Consider the following 25,237-nt stretch of genomic DNA (forward strand, 5'->3'; position numbering starts at 1 on the left):
ACACTGGGCAGCTCTTAGATACATTGGAGATTATATAGTTATCGACTGGGCATAGCGTGTACAGTGGAGCAATCAGCAGAAACATTCCATTGGTTTCCATGGCATTTACTCAACACTAAGAACCATTGACACTCGCCAAGTAAAACGGAGCATTACTTCCAGTATATTTGATGGATATCTAAGGGCAGTGATTGTGCTTTTATGTGTTAATATGTAATGACAGGCATGTACAGTAGGGAGCGGCAGAAAGTAGGAGCAAACAGTTATTCAATTATACAACCGAAAAGAAAAATTACAGTTACGAAAAAACCCTTCTCTAATACATACAGACATACTTAATCTAGATTTCATGGAATGACTGAAGATTTACTTGTATGTTTTGAGAACGTATTAACCGATCCAGTGTTATTTTTACATACACACACACACACACACATTTCGTACAACTCATTATTTTGTGCATATTCCTGCTGTACCATGACACGCACACAAAATAACAAAGCATCCCTCTCTCTATTAAACAAAGACAACATTAGCTATAACTGCGGGGTCCTAGGTTGGCCTGAACAGCCATTGCAAGATTTGTTAAACCCTCAGTCCTCGTATATAAAATCAGCACTCATTTAAGGCAACAATCCTATGTATTTAATGTGTCGGCAACCATTGCACATAGTCCCATACGTTTTTTATGTGTTTCAAAAAAACAGCTCGACACCTAAAGCTCTAGAAAAAAATAGTTTTATAGCAGTAGGATATCATTCCAATATTAATTAACAATTAGACTTTAACAAAAGAAAATATATACCGTTTGTCAGGCAACATTTTACTCAATGGTATTTCATGGATTTCCTAACCTTTTTTTAATTTGGAAACCAATGTCTCCAGCTCAGATGGAGTTAATATTGAGCAATAAACATTTCTGTTGCGTGCCAGCAAAAAAATTTTTTTTCAAAAATTACATCTTGTCCGCTCTGCATTTTGCTATCTGAAGTCAGAAAAATGACAGCCACTGGAATAATTACAGGTCATAGACGGAGCTCATATAGCCTCAATTCATCTACAAAACTCTTGCATACACTGCAACTTTACTGAAAGGCTATTAACCAACTGACACTGATGTGCAAAGAGGGATCCAGGCATTCAAGACACATTAGCAGAAAATGATAGGCTTCAATTCACAAGGTTGTAGGTTCGATTCTTCAATGACTGCTTATCCGGGCCTGAAACAGGAGATCAATCTCCATAAGCCCATATCATTCCTGCAACCTTACCAACACATCCCTCGAGTTCATATATGAGCAATCAGCTTCGTTAGCATACATGGAACCGTTCTGCGGGCTGACTTTCTCTTCTAGTCTACAAATCTGGACCACAATGCGATCTCACCTCATCAACGCCATTTTAATTGGGCATTTAACTGAATGTCAATATTATTTTACAACAGGTTTTTTTTTTAAGCAGCTATGAAAATAATCTGTATTCCTTATGCATCTTCACCAAAGTTCTAGGATTGGTTTCACTACATGATCCAACCGCTTTAGAGCATACAGAATATGCATCTAAATAGCTAAACAGAAAGCGTGTAAGGGTCCTCGGTGCACGAGACGGACAGTTTTTAGTGTAATTACACTCTTACAACTGAGATGCCATTTCCTGTAGATCATTCTAAGCTTAACTGAGGGTTGAGGAACGTATTGTGTTTGGTGTCCACAGAGATTATCCAATTCTTACTTGTTTAACGCCTGATTGCAAACAGCGCACACAAACACAGTTTCTCTCTGTGCATCGGGAGCTGGAAAGAAAAACAGATATGTGTTTGCCTTGTATTTTCGCCATTTATCATATTATCCATGTCACTGCTCGTACTTTATCACAATGAGGTATTTCAGACACCACTGCTCCCAAAACCACCACGAGAGGAATATGTTGAACATTAACATTGCAGTTTATATCATAGCATTGCAAATAAAATACTGCTTAGCAACTTTTAATGTTTTTTCAGTAGATAAACCATGCCCTTTCCTTGTATACTGAATGCATATAGAATTTATTACTAAACCTATTGTGATTACCGTAACATGCAAACCTTTTCACGTATAGATTTGAGCACGCTACAAGGAACAGTTATTTTACGGATCGGAATCCTGCATATTTCTGCTCCTCATTGATAATAAATAATATCACATATATGTAACACTTGTTCTTAAATATAGTTTTTATTGAGATTTTTCTTTTTGCGTTTCCAGAAGTGAGAGTGGAAAAGAACAGAGGACCACGCGGGGCCCGTAGTTAGAGAATAACAAAATGATCATGTCTTACAACCTATTGCATATAGTTACATTAATGGGTAGAATACATTGTGTACAGGCATTATGGTCATGACAGTGTTAATGATGACAATATGCCATTAGGCCTGGAAGATGTGATATAAGACCATTTAGTACCCTACTATCAACATGTTAAGAGAAGAAAACACATGGTATCCCTGCAATAGTGTGAGTCGCTAATTTCAGCTTAGTAACCTTAGATCCGAAGACCTCCCAAGGCATGCAACTTGCTGCTAGTGTTAGGTAGCATAATAAGGCTTGGCATAACATCGGGTCAGTTTTTATGTAAACAATTGTCTTTAAAACACTATGAAGGCACCTTAAGCCACTCATTTATGTATCAAATAATGCACGTTATTTCTCCATCATAAACCGTAAAAAGCCTAACTTCGACTCCTCTCTGGGCAAATTGCACGGATGCATCACAACTCCTCCTAGTGAGTTTGCAATCAGTACAATTCTTTCTATACTATTATATAGGGATATTATAGCAATACGGAGTTTATGATTTTTTTAGTAGTCCTCTTTCTGAATGGAAATGGCAATGTATATCTCAGATGGGCGGTACCTACCTGTGGCTCCCATAACAGATTTTGGAACTTTGTAAGAACAGCATCTCGAACAGAAACTATTTCCACAATTACTACAGCTTCGCTGTTGGGAGAAGAATGAAAGCAAATCATTAAAAGCCATCGTTTGGTTCCGACTGTGGTTGGTGTTAGTCTATCCATTGTTTTCCATCTATTAGACAACACTAGAATATACAATGAAATTATCTGTCTGCAACATTACATTACATTACGGTGCTTAGAGCACCAACAGTGACCCGAGTCTAACAGGGGATTTTAGCAAAGTGAGAATTCAAAGGGAATTTCAAAATTAAGATCAAAATAGCCAAACTGTAAAAATTATCTAAGTCAGTTCAGCTACTCTGACCTTAAATTTTAAATTCACTTTAAAAATGTCACTTTTGTGAATAGCCATCTACACTGAACAAAATTATAAAGCAACACTTTTGTATTTGCCCCCATTTTTCATGAGCTGAAATCAAAGATCTTGGACTTTTTCAACGTACACAAAAGGCCTATTTCTCTCAAAGCCCACCCACCTTTTACATATCAAAAGCTAAACCAAATATTCAAATGGTGTACACAATCTAAAAAAAAATAAAATAAATCAACGTCTGAGCAAGTCGTAAATCATCGCTCATTGCTTAAGAGAATCCGAAATAACTTCTCTACAGTTTTCAATAAATTATAAAACTCCTTCTTTCTATAAATCCCACATAGAGTTAAGAGACATAAAAAAATAAAAAATAATAATAATCTTAAATAGTTTTAGAAACTTATATTCCTCCTTTTCGTACTATAGCTAGTACACCACAAACACCCAGAAGACAAGAGCAGAACATAAAATTGTATTGCTGGATCTGCCTCAATTAAATTGCCAGAGTTGGAACACAGAGAGAGACTCGAGTTTTCAGATAAGAGGCATTTTGTTATGTGCTGGTGTTATATAGATACAGTGTTAGAGCTTGTTACTAAACATGCTTTTTTATGTTATTTGATAACATTCTATTTATGTCTTTCACATACTGCTCTTGTCTACATGATCCTTTTTCTGTTACTCTTAATCAATAACCATTTATATATTGAGGCTTGCAAAATGATTGAGTTTTTAGATTTAGTACAATTTGTTTTTTCTTTTTTTTTTTTTTTTTTTTAAGGGCACAAAATCTGGTAATGTTCATGCACCATGGACACACAGAACGGGGAAGACTCGTTCTTACACTATATGAACAAGGCTATGTATAAACTGATACAACTGCAGTGGTGCTATTGAAAATTCCTTGCCTCTTAAAGTTTAGATGCACAGAGTTAAACTACCAGGAGGTAACAGGACCAGCTGTCTGATTGACAAGTTCATTTTGTCATTTTCTATTGAAATCGGCTTGGTTGTAAAATGAAAAAAGAAGACACACTTCACATAAAAACAATTCAGGTAGTTAAAGAGCTTTCTTTGTCTGCAGTGTTATTTTACTAAAATAAAGTAATACAAATATATATTTTTCCCCCCTAAAATATATGCTTAATTCCTCATGTGAGAAAGGTAGTATTGCCAATTCCCTTGTCATTTTATGTTTAAATCTGAAATGATATATTCAGATTCCAGTTTGGCATTTTAAACATTATAAAAAGGTGGTTTTAGACATACCCTCTTTTTCAGTACTGAGAAGGTGGCATTGCATCCTGTACACACACCTGCAAAACAAGGAAGGCAAAAATGATTAAACTAAACTCTGTGACCTTGCTATACAGTAATATCTTAGCACTGTATGTGTTTCAGGGTAAAATCAATGAAGAATTTGCATCGTGTTGTGTGCTTTGTCTAGTGGTGCTTCTCAATTCAGTCCTCAAGGCACACCAATGGTCCCGGTCCTGTCAACATCTCCATTGTAACAGAATTGAGAAATGCCTAAATCGTGGACTATTGAGAACTAAATTTGGAACCACTGGTCTAGTGCCAGCTACTAAAAAGAGCCTCTTAATGATAATACAGATTCTTTAACCCTTTACGTTAAACACCTGCTCCTGGCTTCTTTGATACATAAAGATAAAAAGCACATTATATGGATACAAGGAAGATTTTTGGTAAATACTCCAATGATGCACAGCTAGGTGACTAGACATCTCTATATTTAGTGGTGTGGTTCTTGATCTTTAACAGTTTTTACTAGCGGTGTAACCAAGTGTTGAAACAATATAGGGGACTAATGGTTTCCTTCCACCCATCCCTCTTTTTATTACCATTATGGAGGGATTATTATTGAGTACAGTTATATTGTTCCAACTTATTCGGCAGCACTTATGGCTTCCTCTAATCCCGAATTCCTTTACAATACCTGCCCAGGTACAGTCCTTGGTGTTTCAGTAAAATAGAGGAAACTATCTAAGCTGAATAGGCCTTGTGTACCTTTTACACATAATGCCTCACTATCACTGCTGGGGTAAATCTTGGCAAAGAAACTGCATTAGAGAGATATGCACCAGAGGAGAGATATCCAAGCTCCTTCCTAATAAATTCCATCCAGAAGAGCTGTTTTGGCAATGGCAATCTTCCTGCAAACATGTGTGAAGACACTGTACACACTCACATTAGCCAAGTCTCACCTGCACCTTTAAGAAAGAGTCATACATAAAACAGTATTTTACCGGAGTCCTGCTCTCATATGGCATTTATCATCATTTTAGCAGGGGGGAGGAATGTGACACTTTGAAAGCATTAACTGAATGCTATGGTGAAGTCGCAAGAAATGCGTCATTTATACGTTTGTCACAAGCTTCTGGCTTCTGTCATTTGGGTGTCTGACAAGTTATCCCTGAGCAGGCATTACATACAGACACCCCAAGCAAATAACCGAACCTGCCGTGATATTCTTCAGACTCTGCTACAGAACAGTGGGGCTTTAAAGAGGGTCATTTCTTCTTCCATCAACAAAAATAAAATTAAAATAAAGGCACTGATTGAGCGTGTAATGAAAACCAGGAATGGTCCGAGAAAACAGACTTTCAATAAAGCACCTACTCAAATCCCAACATATTTTTCCTATAATGTATCATTTACGCTTTACCTACAGCCATTAGAATTGTGACATCATCACACAATGCTGCAATTCACCCTCTCGTAGATGGAGTCATGTGTTTGTGAAACTTCCCTATTTGGAAGAGACAGTCCCTATTTTGAGCCCAAATCACCCTATTTTCTAGGAACTCCATATTGTTGGTGTGTGAGTGTATAACAGCAATAATACTCCTAGTAATGTGCCTATAAACTACAATGATTGTGTTTAAAAACCAGTCTGTGTAAACAAGATACATTGTTTTGTTATAAATTGCATTTTAGTTCCATAAATCGTCCTTAGTAAATCACCTGTGACTTATCAGAACAGCACCAAAGATTGGTGTAAAGATTCTGGCCTTGTTATACCCATTCCTGGTACAAAAAATAATTTAAAAATAAATATGTGATGATTTGGAAACATCTTCAACTCAGCTACAGTCACAATGTGGTCATTCGGGTTTGACTTCCGTACCATTCATTAGTGAATACACTCCTATATATAAATGTAACTCTGCACAAAATGCATTTGTTAATCCCATCAAATAATATTCCAATACATTGCCGATCACTTTTGACTTAAACTTTGTTTTTCCTGACACAAAATTCCATTTTATGGGTTTCGTAGGAATGTAACCAGATTTTCTGGCCACCACGCAAGCACAGCTAGTTGTGATCTACACAACACGCAACTAACCGGATCCAAGGTAAGCCATGTACTTGAGCCGCAAGGTTTGAAGCAGGCTTCCCCAAACTCCGGCCCTCCAGATGTTGCTGAACTACAACATGATTCTATGAATTAAATAGATAGGCTTAGAATCACGGGAGTTGTAGTTCAGCAACATCTGGAAGGCCGGAGTTTGGTGAAGCCTGGTTTAAAGGGATACTATAGTGTTAGGGATACAAGTCTGTATTCATAGCACTATACTTCCATGTGGGCTCCCCCTCCCTTGCACCCCCCCCACCAGAACTGTAACTTTTTATAATCCCTTAGTGTACTTAAATGATTCCAGGGCCAATTTCCCTCAGCGTCACCCGACGGGGAACGCTAATGAACATGTGCAGCAAGAACCGTGAGTGCATTAGGCCCTCCCTATAGGATAGCATTGCTGCAATGCTTTCCTATGGGAATTTTTCTGACAGTGAAAGTACTCATGTAGAGCGCGAGGATGTCCAGCATCAGTTAGGCGACCAAAAGTCACTTAGCAAGCAGGAAGTGTCTCTAGTGGCCTTCTGATTGACAGCCTCTCAATGCAGTCTTAACCCTGCAATGTAATTACTGTAGTTTTTCAGAAACTGAAATAATTAACTTGGCAGGGTTAAGGGGACAGAGTCACTGCACCCAGACCGCTTCAATGAGATGAAGTGTCCCTTTAACTATTGGATTCTGGTCCATTATTCCACTCTAATGATGGACTGGCATGGCGAACATTTGACCAATAAACACACATGCTGACACTTAGCTGCTACATTCAAGTTTGCTTATAATTAGTTATTGCAGAGTTCCAAGGTATAAAAATAAAAGGTAAACGTCAAAAGTTTCTCAAAGACGTGTGAGATATAAAGGGATGGAAGGTATGAACGCACATCAAACTGGTCGCAGCAGTTCTTTGTTACAACCCTGCATATCTTCCGCTATATTTAATGTTCAAGTCAGACAGCTTAATTGCTGAAGGTGCGAGATCAAAGACATTGACAATTCTCCATTGTCTACGAATTGCACAAGACCTGTGGGGGTCCACTAATTAAACCCAAGTTTATCTTGAAATTTTGAATACTTCTCAACAGAGATGCTACTGCTTAAGCAGCTTCTATTGTAAACTGCACACAGCAACCCTGACACAATCTGTGTGTAGGTGGAAGAAATTGTCATCCTCTGAATGTCCCCGTCAGACATTGACATGCTGTAAACATTTTTCTATTTAGTGCATTATAAATGATATCCCTGTCTTATTTTGATTCAGGGTTCTGCGCAACATTGACAGAATTCATTGACACGCTTTGTATTTATACATAATATACAAAATACAGTCTGGGGCACATCAATAAACCCCCTGTAATAGGCAAGAGGGCTGGCAGTTTATGAGTTTTCTACTTTAGCCTCAATACCAAAAGTGACATTTTGTCTTATTTTTTTGTTTTTGATTTATTTGATGTGGGCATGTGGGAACGGTAAGTTTTAGCCTTTGTGGGAATGCCGGTCTCATTTATTCCTTTAAAAGAAAAATGGCAAAATTTCATAAATACTAAAGTAACTGAAATTCAGCAAAATGGATTATAAGCGCTTTTATGCATGGTTGACACTATGGAAATAATGACACGTCTACAAGTCTGTGATTATTTCAAAAAATAAATACATTCAGAAAAATAAATAAAACACCAAAAGTAGGAAAAAATAATTCTTGATGTTTGACATTTTTTATATCCTTTTTTTTCTGTACTGCTTTTGACCTACAATAAAAGGTTGAGAAGGTGGAGTGAAATTGCTATTCTTTTAACACTCTACATTTTATACAGTATAGTCTTGATATATGATTTTTATAAAAGTTTCTCAGAATAGTTTTTTCTTTTATGGAGATTCGACTCTAAGGCTGGCACATTCCTGCTGAGAGACACGGGAAGATATGCGTGGTAAAGGGGTAGGACTTCAAAATTCCATCTATCATTGGACTCATCTCCAATAATCCTCTGTCAGCATGATGCTGGTGACCAACTAAGAGAAAGAGTTGTCCAGTAGATAGTTGTTGTCCATGATTTTACCTACCTATGTATGTTGGTCTGTATGTGGTTCTCCTAGAATGCAAACTTTAACTATAATATTGCACAACCAAGATACAAATAGCAGGATATTATGTTTAACTGGGTTACGTGAAGAGAGTGCCGGTTGATGCCAAGAAAGTGTGACCGAGGGTCCAGTGGTGCAATACCGACACGTAAAAAGGAACACATGGAGCCTGTCCAATGTCGATAGGAATCATAAACTTGTATATGAGGGTGGTCATATGCAATAACGAGTCAGGACACAAAACAGCCAAACACTTCTGTCCAGGCTTATCAAACCCTGTGGTTTGTGTGGCATTGCGATTACCTTAAGACGGTGGATGAGTTTTGATTTTATATTTTTATCGTGCTGATGTGAGGCAGGGCCAGGGCTGAACTTCCCATTAGGCAGAATAGACACCAACCTACAGACGCCTGTCCACTAGGGGACTCTGCCTGTTAAATTCCCCTCCCTACCTTCTGTTAGCTGTCTGCAGGACTCTAGGATCTCTGCATTCAGTCTGAGGAGCCTGATCTGTGTCTGGTTTCAGACCGAAAACTCAGAATTCAAAAAGGTCCACACTCTGTTACCCACCCTGCTGCCCATACTGCAACTAGTCAGCTAAAAAGTATACAAAAAGGAAAATGGGGAGCAAGGAAATGACATCACACCTTAGATAATATAAACCGAATACTTATTTGTGGTCAGAACTTAACTAATATATGAAAATAGAGGAAAGGGAGAAAGTTGGTAGTGTTGTGCCAAAACCAACATACAGGTAGGCCTGTAATAAAGAGGGCCCCCCAGGGATAATGTAATAATAATAATAGAGTAGAGGGAGTGGTGGGTGGGGTCACTCGAACAGGACACGGCAAAGGTAAGTAGTTTATTTAGGGAAAACTCCTCCCACAAATTTAGGCCTATGGCCTTTTACATATTGACTGCTTGGTCTATTAATTATGTCTTGTACCGATATATTTAAACCGTAATTAAGACAGGAGTAGATCAAATAATTAAGAGATTTTTTTTCTAGATTGATCGCTATGGCAGTCACAGTCTGTTTCAGTGCATTCAGAGAGTTGTCATAGTTACTATACTGAGCACTCCATATAAATAGGGGTATGTTATAGAAGTGGTGATCCAATTCCCTTCTTCCTCTTTACCCATTTTCTTTTTTACTTTTTGGTTGATTATTAAAGGGATAATATAGGCCACGAGTGGGCAACCTTTGGTACTCCCGATGTTGTGGACTACATCTCCCCTGATGCTTTGCCACCATTATGGCTGTAAGCGGATTATGGAAGACGCAGTCCATAACACCTTGAGTGCCTTAGTCACCTACCCCTGCAGTGACACCGTGAGACACACTGATACCCATACACATATACTGCTACACAAACAAAAATGCGTACTTCGAAACACACACACACACACACGTGTACATGCACTCAGACATTTACACACACTCTCTCTTTGTTAGTGTGTATATTATATATATATATATATATATATATATATATACACACACACGCACACACACACACACACACAGATCAATTGTTATCCTACTTAAAAGGGGGGAGTTTGAGAAAAACTGTCTGCAAGTCAAAACCAAGACAGTCTGATCCCAGTAAGTAACCATTAAGTCTGACTAGCAATGTAAGTGTAAAGTAAAGCAATGGGTAGGACACACCTGTAGCATTTGATGGTTAGCCCAACTCATTACAGGAGTCAGCAACTGCTTATTACCTGCCACAGTAAAGCTCACATTGCTGCAGTTTTATGTAAACATCTGGATACATTATTTATGGAAGCTGTTGCAATATACATGAACTCAACAGTTGTCAGTGTGTGGAGGAACTGTGTGATATGAACAGAGGTTACAAACAAACATTCTGCAGGTGTCCAGGCAGATTCATGTTCGACAATCTTTCAAGAAAAGTTTAGTGATTTTATCCAGAAGGAGCTGGCCATTGAACCAAGCCAACGACCAATCAGTGAGTGAGTCTACAGCCTGGAAACAAGTGATGTGAAGAGTGACTCGTATACGGCCTTTACGGATCTGTCATGCATCACACCTGGAAGTTAGGAGGACATTCTCATGGCAACAGTTAGTTTTTACACCACATGTTTCAGCTTTGGGCATAATCTTTTAGTGTCAATGGGAAAACAGGTCTGTGGTTGGCTATTAGGAAAGAGAAGCCCCATAATTCCCGTTGAGTAAGAACGAGTGCAAAACAATTGATTTCTGCTAATTTGGGATATACAAGATATGTCCTGCATGTTTCGAGTCATAACTATTTAATAGCCATCTCCTGTCTGATGAAAGATAGTGAATACAGTCAGTGCTCCACAGTAAGGAAACTGAAACATTAGAGAGTGGGAAAATGTATCTTGAAGAAGAAAAAAAAAAAAAAAAAAAAAAAAAAAAAAAAAGGGGTATTTTTCAAAGCTAAAACCTTTTTAGTGTTTCCATAGTAGTTTCAAAATGGTTATAATTAGACATATATAACGTTTTGAATGGAACTAGTGAAACGAGCGGAGATGGTTTTAGATGGAAAAATCTTGTTATTTGATGCGTTTTGTTTTTTTTAAATACACAGAAAGCATTAAGCAATACAATGTTGATGTGAAGCGTTCCTGCAGACCCACTGTAAGTAGCATGTGGCATTATGTAAGGATTTGTGTGGTCCAATACAAAACTTCCCAGCATGTGGGGAGGAGGGTAACGGGTGACAGAACTAATTCTTTGTGTTCTGATCAGAACAAGACTGCTCGATATTCCAAACTATTAAAGACTAATCTGCAGCACAAGTGCAAAGATCAAATCCTGTGCCTCTTGAGAAATTGCTCTTAAGACAATGGAACATTTGGATCACATCACTCAGCTAAAACCAAGTTCTAGTACTAAAGCAATGTAAACGTTACAGTGTGTTCTGAAAAATGGTGCAATTCTTCGAAAAAAAAAAAAAAAAGATTGATTAGGAGGAAACAGAGGGGGGTGCAGGCTCCACAACGCTCATTTATTATTTGCATTTGCACAGTCAACTTATGATTGCAAAATAACAAAAAAATGCTGGCTTTCATTAATTCAAATGCACAGGGATTAAGACATTGTGTCAGTGAGGGGGGGAAAGTTCATATTAAATATTTCTTTTCTGCATCAAGCAGAAACAAAAAATGTGATCTCTTTTACTGCAATAAGAAATGGCAAAGGCCATGTCATCAGAGAATTTGTATCCTTGCTCTCGTACACTTATTCTCTAAATCTGCGGCTGCTTTACACGGGTTGCCATAAATTTCTCGTATTCCATCTCCCGGGGTAGCTGGTCTCTCTTTTTAAACAGCAGCGTCCAAATCTGCGACTCCTATTGATTTCTTTATCCCTTAATGTGATAGCAACATTGACAGTAAGGAAACGGCACACATAATGATGGAGTAGTTTTATCACACGCACAATAAAGTTGTGATTGCTTTGCCTTGGAGCTAACTGAGATAGATGTTTTTAGTAAGAAGATCAGTGGCACGGTATGAATATTTGACAAGGAAGTTAATCAAACTGTTTTTACTTTTATCAACACTGTAGGCCCTTATGCAGTGACATACGAGAGTTAGAGTCTAATATTATGAGAGGGAAATAAAAAAAAATATATCATGTTAATAAAAGTATAATATTTACACACTAAACCCAACTTACAGAACATTGTGTAAGTTTGCTTTTTTTCTAATTGTCTCTCCAGAGTAGGCAGCCAGTAGCGGTTTAGAAATTGCTGTACTAGAACTGCCATGGCTGTCAAACATCTACAGGTCAATTGGAAGCTACAGCTTGGTCGTACAACGTGCCAAATAAGTTGGGGGAGAGAAATCCAAGTTAGAGCTATGTTGACGTATATATTAAAGCAGGTTGTCAATTCACCATTTAGTAGATAACAGTCCTGATTAAAGCAGTTTAAAAAAAATAAAAAAATAAAATAAAATTTTTAATTTATTTATAATAATGTGTTATATCCCCCCCTTCCCTCTGGGGCAGACCTGCTTCTTTAATTACATTTTTTCCCCAAAATGGAGATACTAAAACCTGCGGGTTGATATAAGTTGACAAAGCATGGAGCTTTCATCATGCTCCATATCCTCTAACAACTTTGCCATTTGCTGGCTATTTAGTGCTCGACTCCCTCTAGCATCATTTCCGAGAGTCAACACAGCACTGTAAACTGCTGGAGGTCCTCACCAGGCATGCGTGTGATTTCACATGACTGCCCTAGGAAGGGCAGAAGAGGAGATAGCAGGCGATCATCTTGGAAATGCTAAGATTGCAGCATGCTGTATAGGAAGACCCTAGGGGCTGGTACAACATTTATAGAGGTAAGTAGCACTGGTCCCAGGGCCACTAATTATCATCGGGGGTTTGGGGGGAGCAGACCGTAAATATAGTGACAAAGCCACTTAAAAGAGGTTTGAAAGACGACAGATTCTCTTTCACCCCTGCTCAAGGGACAAAGCTGGGTCAGTCAGAGCCAGGAGAGCCACGGTGCTGGAATTAAGGTAAGTTAAACCCATTGTTCACAGAGTAGGAGGAACAAACCTACAGAACTAGGGGAAGGTACACTATAGTGTTGAAATAAATAAATGATATACACATGCACATATAGATACACACATATATACATATATACGTTCTCAGAGTTCTCAAATTCTTTGTTTTTGCTTCAGTACATATATTTTAGCACAATGTTCTCTCATCCTTGAAAAAACGATCAATGTTCTATTAATGCACTATAATTTTGCACGTATGTATGTACTATTTTTTTAAGGACACGGTGCTATTTCCACTACTTACATTACACAAATAAGAAAAAAAAATTTAAAGAAAAGGAACAAAAAATGATTTTCATCACCCATGCAGTATAATCTATTTTGTGTGACATTATGAAATTGTGCCGGTCTGCAGATGGTTATGTACATGAAAGTATGAACGGTTGTCCGCATGCACAAGAAAACGCTACAAAAAGCTTTAAAATAAATAAAAGTTAAACGAGCAGCAGCCGGAGTAAAAAAAGAAATAAAAAATTGCAAAAAAAAAAAAAAAAAAATGAACAAACTTCCTATCCAAGCCACCTCTGTAAATATGTAGCATTGTATAAACAACATTACTAAAGCTATTTCCCTGGATGTACCAGTATAACGATTGGACAGGAAATGAATGTTATGAAAGATTTTTATTTTTTTTTCCTAAAAATGTAAGTTTGGACAAAACAGAAAAACATGGAATTGTTTTCTCCCATCTGCACTTGGCCTGGTCACTATATTCCGATTTGACACGTGGTCAATCGACACACATGCTGGGGAATAGATGCCGAAGACAAAGACATCATTGTATTGATACAATAGCATTCTAACAGGGAGATCTAGTTATTGAAAGAGAAACTTCGAAATGCCCAGATTTAAAGTATTATTTTAAACATACAAAGTGGCATAAGCAGCTCAACAAATCAAAACCAGATGGTACGCATTGACACTAATAGATATGTGCACAAGTGTATATATTCGGATTGAACGGTGCAGCAGAATAAATTGGCTCAGGATTAGAGGGGTTTGGATCTTATCCCATCTCACCTCTTTCTGGTTCTGTGTATATTATACAGCGCACTGCAGTCAAACAGAAAACTTATGGGAGTATCCACACGTCAAAAAAGGAAGTGTCCAGCCAAACTCTAAATGTTGCTATTGAAATCCAAAGCGGTTTAGGGTGGAGGCAGAGGAAAAAGGAAAAGGTATTTTATTCCATACGTAGGTTTTCCCTTGCACATGTCTGCTTGTTTAAAGGGACCTTCTACATAGAGAAATTGAATGAAAAGATTCTTATTGCTGGACTGTGCATATATATATTTTTTTACAGTGTTTTCTCATTGTGCTATATATTCCTATCCAGCAGGGGTTTATGGGATATGTAGTTTAGCTGCACACATTATTATTATTTTATTATTTATATTGCGCCAGCAAATTCCATAGCGCTTCACATGGGAGCTTTGTTTAAAGGAATTCTATAGCGTAAGCAATACAAAGCTGTATTCCTTAAACTATAGTTCCTTCTACCCTACCCCCTTCCCTCATGTCCCCCACTCACTTTCCCATGAGCCGCGAGCGCTGTGAGTGCATTAGGTCTTCCCCACCCTGAGGACATACAGAGCGTGAGGACATCCAGCTTCGGTTACGCTACCAAACGTCAGTAAGTAAGCAGGAAGTGCATCTAGTCGCCGTCTGATTTACAGCCACTAGAGGCAGTCTTATAGGAACTGCAATTATTACATTGCAGGACTAACACTGCCATTATTTACACTGCTGGACAGGGACATTGCACCCAGACCACTTAAATGACCTGAAGTGGTCTGGGTGCCTAGAGTGTCTTTTTAACCATCTCCTGAGTCTCAGACCATGTGTGCAAGCAGCCATAGCTCAGGGGAGGTAGGATCTTGTGTGTTCTGTGCCTGCACGGGATACACACAAGTTAATCTGTGAAGAAAAGGCACAGTTCTCTCCTCTGCCATCCACGTTAGAGGGGGTGGGGACAGTCTCATTGCTGCCATTTTAAGTTACTCTGTGCAGGGAGTCAGGAACAAAGGAAAATTACACAGAATATAACAGGTTGAACATGACAGAGGATGGAAATACAGAAAGAAAACAATCCGCCAGTCTGAATCAATCTGGCTCAGTACTATAGCAGCAAAACAGGATGAAGAAATGCGCAACTTAGTAGATAAGGCCCACTTGTGGAACCACATTTTTAGTTGAACAGCATATACAGGACAAATGTTTCTGAACCCCTGTCCCTTCCTCTGTGTGCAAATGCCCTTATACACATGGCTTAGTACTGTACAATATAAATATATTTTCTTCATTTATACATACAAGCAAAGCTAGATAAGACTTCATTTTTGGCTGTTTGTCATCACACATTGCAATTTCAGGTTTACACTAAATTCCTAAAAGTATCAGTATTTCTACATTTTAATATTGCTACTTTTTGTATTTGGTATTTATAGAGAAGGGTTAGTATCCCACATGGCGCTAGACAGGTTCGGGGTATGGGCCTCCTCGATTATTCACATAGGGATAGTTAATGTGGTCAAGCAAATACAGGTCTCCCGTCTAACCCATGGTCCCTAGGGTTGCCTTATGGTTAACCCTGATCTGGGTATTTGATAACTGGCAAGGTACCCCTGTAAAATATCAGTGGAAAGGGCACTCTCATTTAATACAGAGAGCATGGGAAGAGGGAGAGTACACAAGAGAGAGAGAGAGAAGAAGACAATGGACAGTGGTGAACAGCACACGTGTAGAGTGAGAACCAAGACAGCATCACAGACAATGGCAGAAAAGACAATATGGTAGATTTAGAGTACTGTGCACAGGAGAATGATAAAGAGAAAGGAGAAGGGAAATGGGGTAGGGAAGAAATGATGTACTGGGGGAGTTGGATGCTTAGTTGTATATAAGCACAACAAGAGTGTGTGTTCCCCTGTAAACCAATCTTTACAATATTGGAAACTAATTCTCGATCCTAGGAAAGCTATGGTCACTACTGGTTGTATAATTTTTTGTGAGAGGTGTTAAATGTATATTACAAGTTAAACGGGGTAAAGCATGGCACGTAGAGAGATGGGAAGTACCTCAATTATACAATATTTCTATTGACACCAAACAAAAATAATAATTTCTTAACATATAAACTGGGTTAAAAATTGAAAGATTCAAAGTCTTAAAAAACAATATAAAAAACAGATGATCAGAACATCAATATTATTTTCTCTGTTAACATTTTTTTTTTTTTTTTTTTTACTTCTATTCTGCGGTAGGTCTTGCAAAGTACAAAAAATAAGCAGAAAGCCATGTAAGGCCTAATGCAGCAAAGTCCTGGCCCATGACAATGCGTAGATCATCCAGAGAGGAAAAGGATACAATTCTCGCCTCTTTGAGAAGGAAAATGAAAAGAAAACAAAGCTCCTTGGGAAAATCTATCCGTTTAAAAACAGTTTAAATCCCACAGTGGAAAAACCAATGTTGTTGGAATGACTGATTTACTAAATTAAATAAATACATTATCAGCACCCTGTGTGATAAAATGTATGGAATCTGGATACTCTGAAACATGTGTCATGTAAGACCTAATTCAAAAGTCCTGGCCCATTACAAAGTATAATATATATTTGTCAAAGATTTAAATAAAAATAAATAAAAAAATCCTCTATATTCTAAGACTTTTTGAAGTTAGAAGTAGAGCTAAACAATATAGAATACAGAAGCGTGTATTAAAGGAACATAATATCTTTGGGGTCTAAAGTCCTTTGGGCTTATGGATTATTAGGACTTCTCTGGAAGCCTTGAAAACACTTTCAAAGTGTAGATACTTTAACTTTAAGTGTCACTGAGGTTTCTCAGGATATTTAACTCTAATAACCCATTCCAATCTAATGGATTTAAAAGACATTCACAGAGGTGAAATTTACCAGAGTAATGCGAAGCATTAAATAATACTGGTCACTAGAGGCAATGGTGGTGTTGGTGGAGGTGGTGACAGGGACTGGAGTCCCGAGTGGGGACCTAAAAGCCCTGAGTCTAATTTTGGCTTGATGTCATTATTAGCCCTGAGTCCCATATAATACGGAGTGGCAATGTCACAAATTATTTAATTGGAAAGGTTATTACGCTCTTTAAAACAACATATTTTAAATAAACTATAATGCATATTGTTGTATTGCTGTAGGTACAGGATTTTAATGTAGGGGGGTAAGGGTTAGTTAACATAGCATTACTTGTGGTTAATACAGCAGGTATGAGTTTAGAATAGAGGTTCATATAATACTATGAATTATGTAAAATGTTGTTGTTACAATTTTTTTTTTAGAACATGTCGGGGTTTAAGGGTGGACTTGCGGGTTGGTATAGGGCTGGCTTAAGAAAAGTTTCAATCCATGAATGTTGAGGAAACCATACCATACCTTTGGCTAAAGCCTTTGGTCGCGTTGCCACCTAGCAAGGCATAAATACTAAAGCACAATACTGATGCATGTAAGAAAGTTTTATCATTATGTCTCTCTGCATAGCTGTCCATTTTAAAATAAATGTACTATTCCCAGCCATAAATATAACAAATAAAATAAAACCCAAGATCTTCTTGTATAATTCCAGCGCATATTTTGACAATCCACAACAAAGAGTGTATAAAAATAAAAGTTAAACAAAGTGCAGTTTGTTGGCAAATGCATGCACCTTGATTAAAGCTATGTAGCATAATGGCATGCCTTACCGCTTACCAATACCTATGCATCAAGGGTGGAACTCAGGAAAGATTTGATCAGTTCACAAACATCAATGGGAGGGAAGTTTACCCATCTATGTTTACATACAAATTAACTAAAGTGTAATTTGTGTATATTGTCTCCCACTAGTCTGTAGAATAGCTGGTTTTATTTGATTTCAATAAACTTGCAGGCTTATCATAAACATTTCTTTTTTTTTTTTTTTAACAAAAATACATAACCCAGGTTAAAACATATACGTGAAAAAAAATAAAAAACAAAAACAATGTTTCACTTTCATACATGTTTTATGGTGCACAATCTGTACTTTGTTTTGTTTTTTTAGAAAGTAGGACTATCTGAGCCACTGTCATTTAAGGGTTATTTATACTTTATTGCTTATTGAAAAAGTAAAATCAAATTTGTTGTGAAAGGTCCCTTGAGATTGTGATTTTGAGTGTCAGGATTGCTGACGCACAACTCCTTTCTTTAGAAAGGAAGTCATGTCTATCCGTAAGTTGGATCGACACATCCTGCCGAGTTGTTCCGACATGACTCCTGGCTACTCTGGGCAAGCATTCGACTGTAACCGAAAGAACAAAATCCCAGGCCATAGTATAGTAAAATACCACTGAGGGAGGTTTCATAATTTATCCTTCCTGCATGAGCACAAGAAAGTATTCCAGATGGTATCAGTATGTCCTGATCTACAAAACGACAGTGTTTCACTGCAAGGTTTGGCAATTTATCTTGCTCAGATTATTTGTGATGGAAAATTATGACCATCTGAAAACCACAGCTTACAAAGAAATGAATGATTAGTCTTCATAGATTTCAGCATTAAAACATCGCCTCTGTGAGTAACTCATTACAGATTCAATACATTTCACTGTTTCTACAGTCTAAAATGACCGAAATATATTTAGCAGATCTTGCTTAATGGATCTTAGGAGTAACATATATTTTAAAATTTAGGGAACAGATAATGTTTTCCTCAGAGCTGTTTTTCTTTATTAAACTATAACATATTACCGTTCATGTTTTGCTTCGTGGTTTTTGTTCTATATCTTTCATTACCGTGTTATGAGTTTAGGAAACTCATTGGAGATATCTTTGCCAGAAGCTCAAGGAAGCAAGGTGAAAGGTCAGTGTAGGACCCATCTAGGATGGTCTGCCTTGACGTTGGCAGACGGGCATTCTCTCCAATGGCCATTGGAGTAACTAAATGACCTCCATTTGTTTAAATATACATAGGGATTAAGGAGAGAGCACAGGTAGCTTTTTCTTTTGTTTTTACTGTATGTATTGGGGCTGATGTGTACTGTGGTCGTTGCTGCCACCCAGGACTGATGGGAGTGAGCGCAGGACTTCTCTTTTTGTATTTGAGTTCAGAAAATGCTTTCTTGTTGAGACCCATGGGTAACCTATAAAATGTCATGAGACAGATTGGACTTTGCCCAATAGGCATGGCACCAAGTTCCTGCCATCTGTACACCAACACTTGTCCCTATTGGGACTAAATTCCTACTCTTCTTTTTGCAACGAAGAAAGCTTGATTTGCATTTGAAAAATTAAGATCCCCAGATTAGTATCTTAAGGTAGAGTACAAGGGTTTAGAAATTAATTTATTTAAAAAAATAAAATAATACTTTTGTGCTATTCTAAATTATCGTTTCAGATACATAAATTGTTATCTTTTGGTCATGAGGTCATGTTAAGTCCCTCCCCTGGTCACACTCACCAAACCCCCTAAAGAGTCCATCCAATAAGTTACTTTTAATTTCATGGTGTATTTGTACCAGCTTACTTCTGATTCTTTAGACACCAACACACTTAAGCAAAACCTGCTGAGACTAGTTTGGGATATGATTGAATGGTGAATGGAACTAGGTGCGTGATTGGATAGAAAAAAAAACTGGATGAGGGGCGTGTGTATAAGTGTGTGCAGGCTGCATGTGGTGTTGCATTTGTGAGGTTAAGCTGCTGGTGAAATTGCATGTTTGTGGGGATGCTGCTTGTGGGGTTGCATGTGTGTGGGTGGCTACTTGATGTACTGCATTTGTGAAGGTAGGCTACTCCTTAGTTGGGCGTTGTAAACATGTGTAGGGATGATGCTTGTGGGGTTGTGTATGTGGGTGAGGCCACTTGTGGGGTTGTGGAAAGAATGATGCTTGTAGGGTTGCATGTGTGGGATGAAGGCAGTTATGGTGGTGTGCATTGGTAGGTCTGTTTGCAGTGTAGTATGTGTATGCGCATATAAATAGGGGCTGTAGTGTGTGTTTGTTGAGCATCGGGACTTAGGGTATGTTTGGGGGAATAAGGGCAGTAGGGTGTATAGGGCATTATGATGCATTTGGGGGATATAGGCTATAGTGTGCTTGTGAAGAAAAGGGGCATAGTGGCATCAGTGGGGGGGTAATAGTAGCTATAGTGGGGGGGCTGATAAAGGCTGTAGTGGTGTGCTGGTAGTTGACTGTAGTGGGGTAGGCAAAGGCTCTCATGGGCTTATTGGTCGGGGGGGGGGGGGAATCAGAATTTTCTTCCCTCCTCCCTGAGGCATAACTTGGACCATGGAGGGGACTCCTGATCCCTGGTGTTCTGAACTGAGATTTTGGTGTATTCACCCTTTGTGGGTACAGACAACTCCTTAAAGCTGGCATCGAGACATGTATCAGAGTGTTGCCAAGTTAATCAGCAGCAAAGATGAAATAGATCAGGAACTGTAAGGGGGATCAACTAGAGCCGAGATCACCCAGTCAGTTTGGCCCCACTGCAGGAGATCTTTAATCACCTCGGTGGCCTTATGGCAATTACAGTCCTGAGTACACACACAGTGCAGGGAACAGGTCTTCACTAAGTACTCTAATATGTTACAAGTGTTTGGAGGGAACAGGAAAGTGTATTGCGTGTGTTCAATAACTTGTAGTGTAGGATTAATGCTATTGGAGGTTAATACAGAGCTATAGGGTTATTGCTGAAAATGCTAATGTATACGTGTGTGTGTGTGTGTGTGTGTGTGTGTGTGTGCACATTCCTGTGTTTTTTTCGTATCTGTGTGATTGTGTTTTTGGTAGAACACATGTGATTGTCTGTGTGTCTGGGAGTATGGCTCCCAGCTGCAAGGCCAGCTTTACAAGGATATTTTACAAGGATATTCCTAACACTATAACCACTACAGCTTATGGTCATCGTTATGGCGCAGAAAGGCTTAAGGCCTTTCATTTTCATAGTCTATCATCCATACCCTCTGCAGCTGCCAAAATAATGACACATTTCACCAACCCATTATAAATCCAACTTTGGACAGCAATAAGGAGGCTACCAAGATGTTTTTTCTTTTATTAATAAATTATTGTTTTCCATGCACTCAGCCCTTCTGCACAGCCTTGTAACTGCGGAGTGGCTCTTTTTGTTCTAAAATACTACTGTATAAGATGCTATAGCTTGGCATTCTGCTGCCCTCTGCAGGTGAACTACAACTCTCCAACTGAGCTATGACGATTAGAAATCTGTGCTATACCCATAACGTACTGTTAATGGGATAAGTTCGGCAGTGCTAGAGAAAGCTGAATTTGGATTCTGGAGTAAGCTCACTGCAGAAGCTGCAAGGCAGGGGATGTGCAGCTAATGCAGGAACATCAAATGCAAGTAAAAAATGGGACATGTCGGTCTTGGAGTGTCTTTTTCACTAAAGCTGTGTTTTCCCTGCCCCTTCTTTTGACAAATCTCTATACGCATAAGTGGTTATACTGGCAAGCCAAGTTCGGATATAGATGAAACAGACACGCTAATCAAAGTAGATTTCAGGCTGGGAACATGCCATTATTTTCTTATTTATGTATATTTATTTAAGCCATGGTTCATTTAACATAAATTGTAATTGGGCAATAGTTTCCCTTTAAATATTAAAGCTGGTAATCAAAGTTGGCATTCTATCCAGGATAGAAATGGTTAAATAAAGTTACACGCTGCTCTCAATTAAACTTAATGTTAGTAAAACCAGCTTACTCCATGTTTATTTTACATTCTTTCTTCAACCAACGTAGAAAAGCGCACCCGCCATCTCAGGTTTCCAGTTAGAGGCTTAAGTCCAAACGTAACTCATAATCCACAGCAAATCAGGAAAGAAAAGAATGTCTGTCTGCGATTGCATTACTTAACATCCATGGCCCAGTAATTTAACATTTCATTTCTCCGGAGATAGCAACTATGTATGTCCCATGTACGGACATTCTGGCACGGAGTGCCGTACACAGCGGTAACCGTGCAGAACAAATCCCTTTTAATTAAACAAAGGTGCAGTTGTTCGGAGAAAAAAAAAAAAAAAAAACTATAGTTTATAAAGCCAAAAACACGACAAGTTACACACAGTCTAAGGTTTCCCTACACAATCCCAGCCAACTGGATGGAATGGGTTTTAATCGTAGTGGCAAACCCTTGAACATTCCAAATGTAATCGGTTTTTCGGCAATAACAGCAAACACAGAAAGGCTGCAGATAATCACCGATTGACACATGTTGTTGAATAGACAGATTTGTTTGATCCTCAAGAAGGCCTAGGTATCATTACATCTATGACTTAAATTAGTCGAGGCTTCGTTAAAATAAAATAATGAAAGTTCAATTACATGCATTACTCATATGTAACATGCCAGGCTAGTGGAGGTTCTTCTTCTGAACATTTTCTACTCACTTGATAATGATCTAATATGAAACAGGAATTTGATTGGTTTCGAACATTAAGAAGCCAATCAGAACACAGCTTTGGTTTAAACAAGAATAATGGAGTTATTTTTTGCTCGGCTCTCTCTGTATCTTTGGTACTGGTTTCCTCCAACATCTATGCTTCCTGTTGCAGTAATAACATGCAGAGCAGACAGACCTTCTAGCAGTTTTTTTAAAATGGATTTATTTTTATACTTTTATCAAAATGTGCCCCGCAATGCTGTTTTGCATTGAAACCATGAATGTGTTTAAATATTTTAATGTGAGGGGTTTGGGTGCCCCACACAACGGAGGTTGAGGTTTGAGGTGACTACAGACCAAACATATCTTTCAGGTAGTCCTAACTTAAGACTGACCTGTTTGACGACGACTCGGACTGACGACTAACTCTCTAACGCCGGGATTCCCCACCTTAGAGAGCTGGTCTATACATTGAAAAGAACATATGGGTTTATAACAACACCCATTTCTGTCTCATTAGAGATGTTTATACTTTGTCTGATACCAGCAAAGTTTATTGTATGTGTAGAAGCCCTATAAAGGGTTAAATGTGAAAGGGTTTATAAAATACCCCTTCCTGTCTCACTGGAGATTCTTGGCTGATATCAGCATATCTAATGGCTAGTGTAGGACTCGCCTATTGAGGCTTGCCTTGACGTGGCAGGTGAGCTTATATACTTAAATGGCCATTGGAATAAAACTAAAGAGCCTACATTTTGTTTAAATGTACATAGGGATTTAGGCCAGAGCGCAGGTTAACGTTCTCTTTGTTTTTACTATGTATTTTTAGCTGTTGGATACTAAGCCACTGCTGCAGTAAGCACAGTGCTTTATTTTTGTGTTAAAAACCAAAACAAACACTTTGTAGGGGAAATACACTGCTAATTTATCATAAAAAAAAGACAAAAAACTCCCCCCAAAAAACAGTTGGTGTACTTCAGGGGTCATGCTGAATAAAATACTGATGGGTACATATTTCTTTAAATTTAATTTTTTTTTAATAGATCTGGTGCTGAAGTATCAAGGGCAAACATGGTTTTAGATTTGTTTTTCTCAACATATAAAAGAAATTCTACAAAAAAAATATGTCACCTACCTACGTTGTTGGCAGGATACCGTTTACGGAGCCGTTCTGTGAGTTTGGAGACTTTGCTTTTGATGACCTCATTTTTACTGAGGAATCCGTTGTCCTGGAGGTTTAAGTCGTATTCTACAGTGCCCTGTGATACATCGTCATCCTCCTGTGAAATAAGATGCCGTTCCGCAAAAAAAAAAAAAGAAAGAAAAAGAAAAGAAGGAAACAGTGTGGGTTTAATATTTGCAAACCATGCACAATCTCTTATGAAGAGTCAAATAGAACTGAGAACTTTCCCACAGGTGTGCTCACTTATCGGATGATGTGGACTTGTGTTCAACAATAAGTTTGACTTTTTTGAAAAAAAATGCCACTTTATAAAATGTTCTATAGCTGGTCTAGAAATTGGAAAACCCCAACGCAAGCAACCAAGTAGCAGATACAAACAGACATAAACTGGGAAAATAAGAAAAGCAATATTAAAAAAAAAGATCGAAAAAAACATGTGGAAATTAAAACTGCTACTTTTTCTAACTGTTGTAGTCCAATAATTGGTCCAGAAAACACTGTTTGGTTCTAAACTTCCCAATAGTAATCCACTTCACAAGACGTAGGTTGAAATCTAATAAAATAATCTTACAAATGGCTGATCTAGATTAAACAATACCAACACAACAGTCATACTGCAATGAGTAGTAGGCTTCTACGTTTTCAGTTTGCAGGCTGATTTAACCGATTTTATCGTGGTCTTAAATGCGGTTAGACTGCACTCACCATTGTAATCAGCTGTTGTTCCTTTCTCAAGCAGCATGTAGAGAAAAGAACACAGTTAAGAACTAAGAACTTTCAAAATGTTTGGCTTAAAAAGAGATTGGAATGTCTTAAATAGAAGCCAATGTCAAAAGGCAAGGTAGGTGCATCATATGTTCTAAATCACCTGATGGAGAGGAAAATGAGAATGTAACTTTAAATGTAATGGGGAACAAATCTGTCCTTATTTGTTTCCTCTACCAGCTGTTGCCCCATGCCTCTTATCTATGAATGTAACGAAGATATTTACATTGAGACATGGTGCCCTGTGCCAACTGTATTAAAGCACACAGACATGCTCTGCAGCTCCACAGACAACTCACAATATACATCTAGTATAAACCATGCTATAAAATAATACATAAAGGTGTAGCAGGCATTTATGACATCTTAAAGTGAACCCGTTAGGAAAAAAAAAAAAATTACTTTCCTGAAATCGCTCCCATATAAATTGAATACACCATATATCACAAAGATACATGTAAATTATTAAGATTTACTCCCTTTTCTTCCATTCCACTCCTCATGTAACATGCAACTCCTTGCCCCCAGCTGTCCGACGCTCCTCCGGAGGTCTTTGATTTGCTCTGCTTGGGATACACCCCCAAGCAAGGCACATCTC

General features: G+C 38.2%; 1 protein-coding gene across 4 annotated transcripts in view; it reads right to left on the reverse strand.

Annotated features, from left to right (window-relative positions):
- Positions 1–416: 416 nt before the first annotated feature.
- The window catches only part of ZFYVE27 (zinc finger FYVE-type containing 27), a 76,103-nt gene continuing 51,282 nt past the window's right edge, over positions 417–25,237 (reverse strand). For 2 of the 4 annotated variants that reach the window (XM_063434625.1, XM_063434623.1), the window contains 5 exons: positions 24,580–24,600; positions 23,827–23,971; positions 4,542–4,588; positions 2,900–2,981; positions 417–1,792 (listed from right to left, as the gene is read on the reverse strand). In XM_063434625.1, the coding sequence (XP_063290695.1) occupies positions 1,728–1,792; positions 2,900–2,981; positions 4,542–4,588; positions 23,827–23,971; positions 24,580–24,600 (360 nt within the window). In that variant the 3' untranslated portion in view covers positions 417–1,727. The remainder of the gene's footprint in view (positions 1,793–2,899; positions 2,982–4,541; positions 4,589–23,826; positions 23,972–24,579; positions 24,601–25,237) is intronic. The other 2 variants (XM_063434626.1, XM_063434624.1) reach the window with 1 other exon arrangement.

Source organism: Pelobates fuscus, chromosome 10, assembly GCF_036172605.1.
Source record: "Pelobates fuscus isolate aPelFus1 chromosome 10, aPelFus1.pri, whole genome shotgun sequence".
NCBI lineage: Eukaryota > Metazoa > Chordata > Amphibia > Anura > Pelobatidae > Pelobates > Pelobates fuscus.